At 35.3% G+C, this 12,706-nt stretch overlaps 1 protein-coding gene across 1 annotated transcript; it reads right to left on the bottom strand.

The window, feature by feature from the left end:
- Window positions 1-1,387: 1,387 nt before the first annotated feature.
- Window positions 1,388-7,570, bottom strand: LOC121267337 (neutral ceramidase 2-like). Its single transcript, XM_041171193.1, has 10 exons — window positions 7,115-7,570; window positions 6,291-6,695; window positions 5,328-5,536; window positions 4,379-4,735; window positions 3,414-3,678; window positions 3,065-3,335; window positions 2,837-2,962; window positions 2,604-2,667; window positions 2,263-2,432; window positions 1,388-2,091 (listed from the first exon to the last, which is right to left on the bottom strand). The coding sequence occupies exons 2-10, from the start codon at window positions 6,635-6,637 to the stop codon at window positions 1,543-1,545; spliced, it is 2,358 nt and encodes a 785-aa protein (XP_041027127.1). The 5' UTR covers window positions 6,638-6,695; window positions 7,115-7,570; the 3' UTR covers window positions 1,388-1,542.
- Between the last annotated feature and the right edge of the window lie 5,136 nt (window positions 7,571-12,706).

Here is a 12,706-nt window from a genome sequence, read left to right as displayed (position 1 = left end):
CATCTGCTGTTTCGCTCTTCTACGTCATCCCCTTTCCCTCTCTTTAGTTGCATAAAGTATTTTCATTTGATAAAGTTAATTACTTTTGCACATCGCAGAGGATTGCGACTCGTTTTTTCGGAAGTAATCAGCATGAAACATCCTAATGACAGAATGATCTCAGGAATCTCACGGAGCAATTAGAAACTCTAATGGGATTTGGGTTATGTCAGCTTATGGTAAAGTTGCAGTGATTGGTTACTGTAAAGAAGAGGAAGCAAAGAAAAGCCAAGAAGATGAGAGAATAATATGGCGCCCACATGGAGGTTCCAAACGGCTACTTGAGTCAATATTGCTCTGTTAAGTTTATCGATCAGATTTTCAAATCTTAACCAGACGTATTAAAGTAACGGATTGATTCGACACCATCCGTTTTAATTCGTTAACAATTAATTAAAAATATATCGACATAATATGATTCATTTTGATCTGTTTTGACCCGTGTCAACCCATTTCAACCATTTTATATAAATGATTTAAATTGATCAAAATAATTCATTTAACATGATTAATATAATTTCACAAAAAATTTAAAATTATAATATCTCTAAAAAATATAAAACTAACTACATATGTCTAAAATTAAAATTCAAATAATAAAAGTACTAAAATTACAATCTAGAGAAAATGTAGGAGGCAATCGTGACTCGTGAGAACTGACTCAACTGAGAGAGAGAATTAGGAAATACGAAATACGAAATAGGATTAGAGTATTTTTGTTTTTAAATTAAAAAAAGATATAATTGTAATTTTGAGTAAAAAGTTGAACGGGTCACTAACGAGTTAAGCGAGTTGACCCGTTAGTAACCTGTTAATAAATCGTGTCTTAAAAGATTAACCCGTTTTGACCCAAATCCGTTAACATCAATTCAAAACTTACTAATTTCGTCTCGTATTCATGTTGGATTAATAGGTTGTATCAATACTGACACCCTTATGTGCGGATGCAGATTCATATGCTTTCCTTTCTTTTTCTTTTTTATTGTTTACTATTTTTTTTTTAATTTTTCAGTTTTAGTCGTTAGTTAATTGTGCTTAGTTGACGGAGCAACTTCATGTTTCATTGATTTTTGTTTCATTACTCCTAGTACTGACATACTGTCACGAGGTTTTCCTTTTATTCCAACACCTGAGTCAATTGTTATTTTCCCCCCTGTAATGGGAAGTCTTGAAGCCCATTCTTGCGTAATTATTCCTGTACCATCCACGTCAAAATCTAATATTCTCTCTCCTGCAAGAATCTTATATGCAATTTCCCACAAGAATTAAAGCAATTACAAAGGTCCTTTCTTTTAGACAATCACGCTCAAATCTTTACTTTTGTTATACCTGATGGATCATCAATTGGAAGAGAAAACGGACGGAACGAAACATTGATATCTCTGAAACCGATTCAGAAACATCCTTTTATCAGCAAAAGGTTCATAAATTGTCTACTTACTTTAATTTACAGGATCTCTATAACTGAGCACAAGCAGTGAAAGACATGTTATTGCCACGTGTCTACGCCACAACAAAAGCACTAGATGAACCTTTGAAATGGCGGATTGATCCAAGAAGTGATTTTGAAGCACCAAAATGGCTTATCCGGTACACACCTGAGGTTGCAGATGCAGGAATCCTCCATTCTATGGTTGCATGGCTCTGAGGGCTAAGTTTTGCAAACCTTGACCACTTAAACCGCAGGCAGAAATCATCATCGTCATAAGCTGGGGTCCATGTCTTTTGGTCCCGGAGGATCTCAACCAGTGCAAATGTGCCTTCGGTCATAAGGTCATTTCTTGGGCAAGCAGACCAGAAGGTGACTGTAACTATTCCACCCTTTTTGAAGGTGGAATTTGGAGGGACATCAGTCTTGACATCCCCAAAATTCACCCCGGGCGGGGTACCGTCGACGACTACTGGTGGAAGTAAGCTGATTTGCTTGTCAAGAAGATTTGGTGGTAGCGGGCCTGGTTCGACAGTTTGGCCTCTGATGAGAGCTGCAGCTAATTTTTTGAACTCTTGACGGTAGGCATCTAGTGTGTGTGGACCATACAGTGTAGAGGCTCCCTGACAATAAAAATTAATCAGAAGATAATTTATATAATGCTCTAAGGATTTGTTCTCCAAATGTGTTTCCATTCTTAGAAGAACCTTTTGTTTCTCTTGAGGACCAAGGTTATATTGTAACACTAGGATAGAAAATGAATACTATAAATGACAGAAAATGGTGATTCAAACCTCATATCTTTGCACTTGGTACTCCTCAAAGGTGGTCACATACTGTGAATATGTATTGGTAAGCCCTGAAATGACTATATGGACATTGTTGTCAAACTCTCCACTACCTCCAGAAGTAAGCACAGTCTTGACAGCATCACGAAGGCGCCTGCCGGCCATAGTTGTAAATTCTGCAAGAAATAATATCATCAAGGGTCTGATACCAACCCATGTCACTATATGATCTAGCACGTGTTATTACTATTTTTTTTATTTCCAAGTACCATTTGCTTAACAACATGATTTGCATTGAGGTACAATTCTAATGAGGAATTACTAAGAGTACGTTGGGGTTGTTGTACCTCCAGGTACACTCAAAATCACAAGCTGCCCTATCCTCAAAATTTGAACTGGAAGTATTGAGGGCTGCATAAGCAATTCAATTTATGGACGTCAGTAACACCGTTTACCCATAAAGGAAGATATATAAAGCACTGGCCTATTGATCCACAGACAACAATCCTTAGAAATGTCAGAGTGTTGTTGTAGACTTCTTCAATGTTTATATAAAGTGAGAACCAAATTAAATACTCACTGCCCAGTCATATGGTGCCTTCATCTCCCCAGTATTAAGCAGAATAGGCTTCGGATTCTGGCATTTGATCTGTTCCTGACTCGGTGTTTTTATCAAGTTCCTCACCAACCTCCAGAAGGCATTCCCCTATAGAACCACCCAAGAAAAGAATCAAATCATACTATTGGTGTTTCACTATTCAAGGGCATTGTATAATGATGGATTAAACATGTGCCAGCAACTTCATACCTTATTATCTCCCTGCTTGAAATCAAACGCTCCAGGGCCATCAGTAGTCCCTGCAGCAAAAGCAAAGCCCAAGGCAGCTGGGCATGTTTTTGCCACCTCGTGACCCCTACCCGCTTTAGGAAGTGTGACCTGAAGGTTGGAAAAATTTAGATATGAATGCCGGTACTCAACCTTCCCTTTTAGTTGCTCAGTTGCTTTATCAAAAAGCTCCACAGCTTTTTTGAATTGCCTTTCTCCAATTATACGAGTACTCTCAAACTCATCAGGGTAACTGCCAAGTGAACGTCAAAAGTTCAAAAACAAGACTTGAAGTTTACACTTTAAGGAATTTCAGAGTTTATATACGTACCCTGGTCCCCGACCGTAGCATAATTCATTTTTACCATTGCAGGTACTGTGAGAGAAATCGCAACGCAATCCAGTGTCTATGCAATATGCACCAAGAACATTTGGGCTTACATCACCACAATTTGATTGACAGAATGCAGATACAAACTGAGGCCTGTCAGCTTGGCTTAAAGCATTCCTGACCCGACTTGCAAGACTCAGAAACCTTGTTGCAGGTTGTCCTTGAGAAAACTGAAAATTGTTGGCAAGTCTCATCAACTCACTTCCTGTTTCAAGGGAACTATATACAATGAAGTTGTATGTTTCTCAAGTAAAGAAAGGTCATGTGCAAGATGCTATGCAGTGTACCTAGTCTACCTGTGAACGATTTTAATTTCAATTTACTAATTCGACCAAATCCTAGAGAAAGTAGTGAAAAAACAATCCATTTGAGCTTGTCAGATGGGATTGATATTAAGAAGTTGGTACATGCCAACTCCTCAACGTTCAGTTCCCCAAGTCTTTCAAAATAAACCAAAGCCAAGCAAGTGGATCTTGTAGGAGAGAAGTTACTGGTCTATGAAGATAGTTCTTTGATCTGCATTGGTTTCAGTTTGGAGCCAGAATATAAGATTCGTTACTATCAAGATAGAGACCAGTTTAATATATTTATTGTTTTGAATGTAAGGAAATATGTTTTCCTAGATACCTAGTCTACTAGTCTACTGTGTGATAACACTACAATGAGGAAGTTGGACTGCTAGCAAATAAATTCCAGCAATTTTCAAATTAAGTTTACTAGGAGGTTTGGTACATTAGATTTGTAATGAAAATAATCTAGATGGAACTGATTTCTGGCTGACTTCCCTGAAAAACACAGAAAAGCAAAGCACACAATGGTTTAATGACAATATAACTACAAATTTTACCAGATATCTTAATACAAGTCCATATCCATACACTGTGATTTGACGAGAATTCACTTACGGTTTTCATTATGGTTAGGAACTATGTTTGAGACTCTTCGAGGGATTCTGTCAGTATCAGAATTATTGAAATGCAGAGCGTCAAAACCTTGCTGAAAATCCTTCTGTTCAAACCAGTCCTCCATAAACCGTGCTGCAGCTCCTTTGTTGTCACCACTTATTAATGAGTTTGTACGACTCATTGAAGTTCCATGAGTGGCAAACCAGTTGAAGCTACCCACTGGGCCCCATGCATCATCTACAAACTTTAAGAGGGTCATTTCTTTGTCAACATCATACTTGTACTTAGCCCTCTCTCCTGCAGGATTGTTGAGATAAGCACTAGGGCTACGGTTAACCCCAGCATCAAAAAGCTCACCTGTGGAATCGTGAAGGAGTTTTTATCAAGGATCAGAATATTAAGGAACATATCCTAAACAAAAAAACAAAAGTCCTAATTAATCCCATGAAGCCAGGGGTATGATCAATATGCATCGTCACACTCTGAGAAACAACATATTTCTTGTGGACCCTAAATGCCATATATGCCTAAATATAAATGACTGTAAGCATAAACATACAAAAATTTAAACACTAAAGAAATAAAAACTAATCAGTCCGACACTGATTCATTACAGCTATGAATTTATAAGCATTAGGCATTGTTACCAATGCCAAAATTTCTCAAAAGAACTTGATTATTTAGTAAACTTCTCTGATAAAAAGGAAGTAGTCCACTTATTCTGCATATAAGTATGCAGAAGCACTTCTCTTCATCAATGAAGTATGTTCCTAAAATTAAACCAAAAATAACAAGAGAGCATCCTCCTTCATATTATCATCTCCCAGGTAATACATGTCAGTTGTATGCATTTTTTCAATCTTGCACAGATTTTGCACCTAAGATTGAGAGGTAAATATGTTTCCCAAAGCTGTAGCAGAGCACAGAAATATCAATGTACCTTCCTTACCTTTGTTTACAAAAATTGACCCTGGTTGAAGACTCTCGTGAGCTTGTACAATGCTTTTCTCTATGCCATCAACAATGACACCAAATGATTGGCGTACAAATCCAAGAGATGTTACAATATATACAACATATTGGAGATAGCCACCAGGACCAGCATGAGTGTGGATACCACTAATGGCGACATTCTTCTCTGTATAAAGGTCCCCATACCTAAAGAAAGGAAGATATGTTATGATCTCAAACAGCAAGACCATTGGTAACAAGTCAGTGAGAGCAAAGAAAAAAATATTGGCTTGTCATTATGATTAAGTACCCATGTCCTTGATAAAATATCTCATTATAATATGCCATTTCAAAGTATATTCTTCCATGGGGTCTAAGAAATGGATTGGCTTGTCAGGCGTGCTAAAAGAAACGCTATTGCATACATGAAAGCATGAGTGGCTTGGTTTGCAACTATCTACATATTCGGCAAGAGAGAAAGGAAAGGATATCCCAAAACCTGGCAAGTTGAGGGTGTGGTTCAAGAAAATACTGGCGATGTTAAGATGAAGCTGTCTAGGATAAAAGAGGTAGCTGTCAACAAGAGGAAACATTTTATTGAATGGTGGAACATTGGCATGCGGTTCAAATAAGATAATTAAGGGAGACAACAGTAAGGAGGTTTATCTAAAATTTCAAATGGCAGCTTGACAGAGAAATTGTTTTAAGTTTTTGGTTACATGTTGTCCACTGTATCGGTATTTAATATCTGCCTGTACATACTTTTGGTTAAAAATTTAAGCTGAAGATTTTACTCACAAAGGAGGAAAATGTCCAAATATACTAGGTGGAATTTATTAGCATGTAAAGCATTGATTCATAGTAAAAAAAAAGGTTCATGTTATGTATCTGCTCGGCCAATAAATTGATACTGCTGCACAAAGAAAAAGATGAAGACTGAAGCATAGTGAGAGTTTTCTACCTTGCTTTAAGTCTCTCAAGCACTTTAATTGAAACAATTTGGGAGGCCATGCAGGCATCAAGATTTACAAATACTAAGCGGTTTCCTTGAGGTTCTGCCACAATAAATGATCGAGCTCGCAACCGGAAGTGAACTCCGGAAGCAGTCTGTTCTGAATTCGCATAACCCATCATATTGACATCTGCAGCAGGCCCTGTTATGTCATAGCTTCCAAGACCAATCAAGTAATTGGAAGCTGATAAAGACCCTCCAATATTATGTAGCAAGAATGTTAAGAAAACCAGGAACCAAATTGTTGCAGAGGGCCAGTGCTTATGGCCATTACGGAGAAAACCCAGAATCCCCATGGCTATCTTTTGAAAAAAAAAAAAAAACTTCAATATTCTTCAATGAATTCTTTTCATCCTGTACCCCCCAAAAGGAAAGATAAATAAACCATATGTCAGAGAAGAGTAACTAATTCACACAAATAGATCACTACTTGTAACATCAAAGTATTGTAACCGGCATATAGCTTAAATAAGAGTCCAACAAACGGCATCTCAGAAGAGCATAAATAAGAGTCCAAGGATTTCTAAAGCAAATATCATGAATTGAGAACTTTCATTTCTCAATATAAAAAGGGGTATGTATTACAATAAACATCTAATTCCGTGACTTGAAAGGAACAATAGAATAGCATCTTGTCCTTATATGAGACAACATCCATCTAGGCCAATTTGGCGCTTTCAATTCGCAAATCGTGATCCAAAACTTCCAAAAACTCCTAAACGAAGAGAAAATCAAAGAACACAAGCTGAATACAAGAAAACGTTTTGAGCTACCTTAACCCATAGAGTAGGAACTGTGTGTCACAGTGGCGTCAGGATCAGCTTCAATAGATCATAGATGCATATTTACATGCACATTTACTCAGAAGAAAGTGTGGAGAATTCGAAACACCACAAAGTCACAAACTCCACTTCTGTCCAATGTGGGGTGGGTCGTCGGCGGAAGGATAGAACCTTTTTTCAAACAGAAATAGTACAGAAGTTAGAACGGTTTCTCCCGAAGGATAAACATGCCTTGAATAGTATTTGAAATTTTGAATAAACATGGCAATACTATGACCAATATTCATAGTACTGCAAAAGTCGTGATCTTTCTCCTTGCTTCGCTATGGTTATGATTGCAACGACTCCCATGAGCACCTTTTGTCTCCGACACTAGAGAGTTTACACATGTCCGTTGCGTAGGTGGGTTTTAGTGATAAACCTGAACATCCATATTCAATGGAGACTTCACACTAGAGAGTTTACACATATCTGGTTCACGCCGCTCGAGCGAAGTGTCTAGCCGCTAGAGCGAATACAAGTCAGAGAGCTTCGCTCGAAGAGAGCTCGACAGACCGTTCGAGCAAAAGCAAGTCAGAAAGGTTCGCTCGATGACCGCTCGACTCACGGCTCGAGCGATTGCGGGAAACAGGTTCGCTCGACGCGGGCTCAACACGCCGCTCGAGCGAACATCATTAATTCTGCTGAATTTAGGGTTTTCGCCATACAACATATATATTGATTTATTTTTTGACTTGTACTTGATCAGAGTGAACAGTAGCCGTCCTACACTATTGTATTGTGATTCCTCAAGAAATAAAAATCATCTGTAGCTCTCGTAGACGTAGGCAATTTGTCGAACCACGTAAATACTGTGTCGTGTGTAATTGCTTGTTTTTCCTGTATCTATATTCACTTTATTATCATCGTTTTTTCACATCAACTTCACACCAGAAACTTCCCAAACTTTTGAGTACGCGCAGTGAGAGAAGCGCGCTGCATCAACTAACCTCAAATGCAGCAGTGTTCATTAGATGCTTTAAGCACTAGTAACTAGCGGTCTAACAAAAATTAATTAAGAAAATCATTTTTATAATTTAACTAATTACTTTTCAACAATATTAAATAATAAATTTTTTAAATCTATTATTATTTTATTAAAATATTAACTTTGATCATTTTATTTATTTCATTTCTAATTATAATTTAAATATTTATTTATTATTAAAAAATTAAGCGTTCACATTTTTCTAACAAATAAAATTTTGTCGGAACAACAATGGCCAATGAGAGAGTTAAAAGGCGGTTAGAATGGAGCAGATCAGAATGAGCTATTCCGAGTCGAGGAATGCTATACAATCTCTCCAACCTATACAAATCATATTTTTTTTAATTTTAATATTTTTTTAAAAAAAATTTAAATATTTTTTTGAGATTATTTTTTTTAAAATAATTTAATTTTTCTATTTATTATTCATATATTAAATATTTAATAAAGAAAAAAATAAAAAAAAATAATAAATATATGATTTGTGGAAGTTGTATAAATAATAAAAGATTGTATAGATTTTTTCTTCCGAGTTTACTTATCAGCTCTCTTGCAAGGCTATGATTTGTTGCAACTGTTCGAGAAGGAGGGGGTGAGTGTGCAAATAGGAGGAAGTGATCATTGTTGCCAGAGGAAGAACTCGAGATCAACAACTTGGAATTTTTTAATTTAAAATAATATTTGATCAGCAATTTAGACGGGTCAGATTTGACCAATAAAAATAATCAAAATTAAAAATATTATAAATTTGTTGAGTCTATTATAATAAATTTTTATATAATCTAATTAAATTTTAATCAAAATATAACCATTATTAATGCTCTAACTTGAGTTTAGTCGAGTCGAATTATACGAATTTATATAATATTTTGATAGATAAAATTTTAATTCTTAGGAAGATTTATTAGAAAAATAATATTTACTTATAAATACATTTAAACATAAAAGAAGAGACAGAAAGTATTTTTATATGCAGTCATCATTAATATTCTCTAAAGATTTTGTGAAGATTTAAATCATAATGTTAATTTTTATGTTTTCTAAACTTTATTATCCACTTTTTAATTAATTAAGACATTATATAAACCTTTTTGTAGTTATGGTTTTGTGAAATGCCTATTTTTTTTAGGTTTTGAATTTATATTTATATTTCTTGCTTTTTAATTATTTTTGATTAATTATAATTTTGTTAGTAATGTTCTTGAAAAAAAAAAATTTGAATTGAACTATAATCCTGCTTCGTCCCTGCAGCCTATCTTTATTATTTCTTGCACGACGGTCGTGATTTGTCCGCTATAAAGGACAATGGAAATGCTATCAATGTTTTTCTTCTTGGTCACGTTTGTTTAAAAAAATATCTCATTTCATATTATTATTATAATTTTTTTAATTTTTATATAAAATAAAATAAATAATTTAATTTTTTTAAATTTTAAAATAAAAATAATATGAAAAAATATATTTTAACAATATTTTATTTAACTTTTTAATTTTAATCTCAATTCATCTCATTTCATTTATAAAAACAAACCGATCCTTTTACTTCAGTGGGTTGTTATGAAATGAGATTCTTTATAATTATATATTTAAGATATTGTTTTATAGTTTGAAGCGACATAAATTTTATAATACTAAAATGATGAATAGTGTAAATTTCAACATTAAAATTATAAGATCTAAACGTTATATTTATCTCTTTAAATTATAAAAATAAAATAGAATTAGGTCATGATATTATTCAAAATAATTATATTTGAAGGAATTTGTACTACACGTCATTTACGTGACATAATTTAATTTAAAAAATAAATTTTAAATTTTGAATCTTACAGATTAAATTATACTATATAAATGATGTATAGTGTAAATGTTTTTAAATAGTACTACTCATTGACATGCATACCGCATTACTTCGGTCAAGCATCAACCAGTATAACTATGAAAATTGTTGAAAGATCAAGAAGTTCAAGCAGTCCAAAAAGGAAACCGAACAATCACACAACTGGGCAAGAGGTGCTTCTATATTCTACACAAATGTTCTCTAATTTATCTTTATTCAGTCACTCATTTTATTTTCAGCCCTATTTTACATTCACTCTCTAACAATGAAGGGTGTTCATAATCGGTTGTTTAGGTAAATTTCTACTAGATTTAAGTTTCTAATCTTATCATTCAAGTCTATTAATCTTATAACATAAAATTAGTATAACATTTTATGTAAGTTAGATACTACTTATATTAGTATAATTAGACACTAATTAGACCATTTTTAGTCTTATTATTCAAGTTTATTAATTTCACTAATAAGTTAAATACTACTTATACTATACTAGCAGACAGAAGGGCAAGAGAGGCAGCATGACACTTAAACTTGATATGTCAAAAGCTTATGACAAAATTGAGCGGAGATTCTTGGAGGCAATATTGAGAAAGCTTGGGGTTTGGTGATAATTTGAAAGTTTTGATCATGGAGTGTGTTACTTCTGTATCATATTTTGTGTTGGTGAATGGACAGCATGAAGAGGAGTTGAAACCATCAAGGGGTTTAAGGCAAGAGGATACCATTTTCTCTTACCTTTTTTATTTTGTGTACTGAATGGCTAAGTTTACTAATAGAGGCATCAGAAAGAAATGGAGACACCAAAAGAGTTGTTTTTACAAGAAGGGGCACAAGACTCAATCATTTATTGTTTGCTGACAATTGTGTGATCTTTGGAAGGGCAATGCTATTAGAATGGCAAAAGATTCAGAGCTTGTTGAGCAGGTATGAAGTGGCTTTAGGGCAGTTTTTGAATAAGCAAAAGACCACGATTTTCTTTAGTTCAAACACTGAGGAAGTTATCAGAAAACAGATACTGGAGGCTATAAGGGTATCAGTTTGTGGCAGTTATGAAAGATACTTGGGGTTACCATCCTTTGTGGGTAAATCTAAGTACAATACATTTAGGCACTTAAAGGAAAGGGTGTGTACTAAGATTAACAATTGAAAGAATACATTCCTATCTCAAGCTGGGAATGAGATTTTGATTAAGGTTGTTATTCAAGCTTTGTCTACTTACTCTATAAGTGTATTCAAGCTGCCCTAAAAACTTTATAAAGAAATAAAAACTATGATGTCCAGGTTTTGGTGAGGCCTGAAGGAGAAAGGCTCAAAGATCCAATTGAGAAGTTGGAAGAAGATAGGAGAATCAAAGAAGTATGGTGGTTTAGGTTTCAGAGATCTTGATAGTTTTAATACGGCACTACTAGCTAAACAATATTGGAGGATGATAAAAAAAATCCTTCATCCTTGGTTGCAGTTATAACAAAAGAGAAGTATTTCAAGAATGAGAAGTTAACTGAATCAAAGTTAGGGTCTAGACCATCTCTGCTATAGAGAAGTATGCTATCAGCAATAGACCTGATCAAGACTGGGCTGGATTAGAGGGTAGGAGATGGCAGATGTATCAAAATATGGAGTGACAAATGGCTGCCAATAAATTCTTATTGCAGAATCCATTCACCAATGAAAGTGTTGAACAATGAGGCAAGGGTATGTGAACTGATATATGAAGGAACAAGGCAATGGAATGTTAGTCTAGTAAATGAAATATTTACCAGTGGAGAGGCTAAAGCTTTAAAGATCATCCCACCGAGTATGACTAGAGCTGAAGATATTATAATATGGGGTCCAAGGGCAAAAAGCATTTTTTTAGTAAAGAATGTTTATCGTGTTGAACATAATAGAGATAGAATGTTAAAAGGGGAGCCCTCAATATATTATGAAGAATAGTCAGATTGGCAGTTAATATGGAGCCTAAGCGTGCTTGGGTATTGTTGATACTGTAAAAATCGTTTAACAGGCCGGAAGGGGAGAAATAGTCATTCCCGGCCCACTGGGGTGACTTGGGTCTCGTTTGGAGTTATTTGGAGCCCCCGAAAGCGTTCCGAGAAGGCTGTACGGCGCCAGTGGGTACGTCCATGGCGGTGAATAGAAAATAAGTGCAAAGAAAGTAAAGATAGATGATACCAAGATTTACGTGGTTCGGCACCGGGCCTACATCTACGGGAGTTTAGGGAGGAGAAATCCACTATAATATTTTTGTTTACAGTCTCTCATATCTCACTATACAATGGTGATGCTGAATATAAATTTACTGGAGAAGAGACCTTCACTGGAGCTCCCTGTGTATCTGGTTTCGAAGGAGAAGCTGAGAAAGGAAAAACTCTTTCTAGAGAATAATAACTCTAAAATGAGAAAAATAATAACCCCCGAAGGAGAAAAGAGAGCCCTCTTTATTTATTTGATTGCATTTTCCCACGTGCGCCCCCCACAAGTAAAGCCAAACTTTTACGTGTCTAACCGCTCCCCCCTTAATAGGCCCCTGCACCCACCTTACCTCCTTACAGCCCCACACCCCCCATTACCTTCTGACTTTTCTTGTCCCTTTCTTGTCATCTAACTCCTAATCTAGGTGGGCTAGGCCCTGTGGTTGAGCCTGTATTGGCTTCTTTATTCTTTTCTCCCTTCACAAGTCTGTTAAGCACTTTATATGGAAGGCTGCTAATGAAATTCT

This window comes from Juglans microcarpa x Juglans regia, chromosome 5S (genome assembly GCF_004785595.1).
Source record: "Juglans microcarpa x Juglans regia isolate MS1-56 chromosome 5S, Jm3101_v1.0, whole genome shotgun sequence".
NCBI lineage: Eukaryota > Viridiplantae > Streptophyta > Magnoliopsida > Fagales > Juglandaceae > Juglans > Juglans microcarpa x Juglans regia.
Note: the sequence above shows the minus strand (reverse complement) of the source record. Positions and strands in the feature narration are given on the sequence as shown.

Bases quoted from the DNA above. Each gene is read 5' to 3' on its own strand.
- LOC121267337 (XM_041171193.1), bottom strand. From the start codon at position 6,637: ATGGGGATTCTGGGTTTTCTCCGTAATGGCCATAAGCACTGGCCCTCT. The intron at 4,736-5,327 runs GTAAGGAAGGTA...ACGATTCCACAG, and splicing joins GTCAATTTTTGTAAACAAAG to GTGAGCTTTTTGATGCTGGG. The intron at 2,963-3,064 runs GTATGAAGTTGC...GTGGTTCTATAG, and splicing joins TCAAGCAGGGAGATAATAAG to GGGAATGCCTTCTGGAGGTT.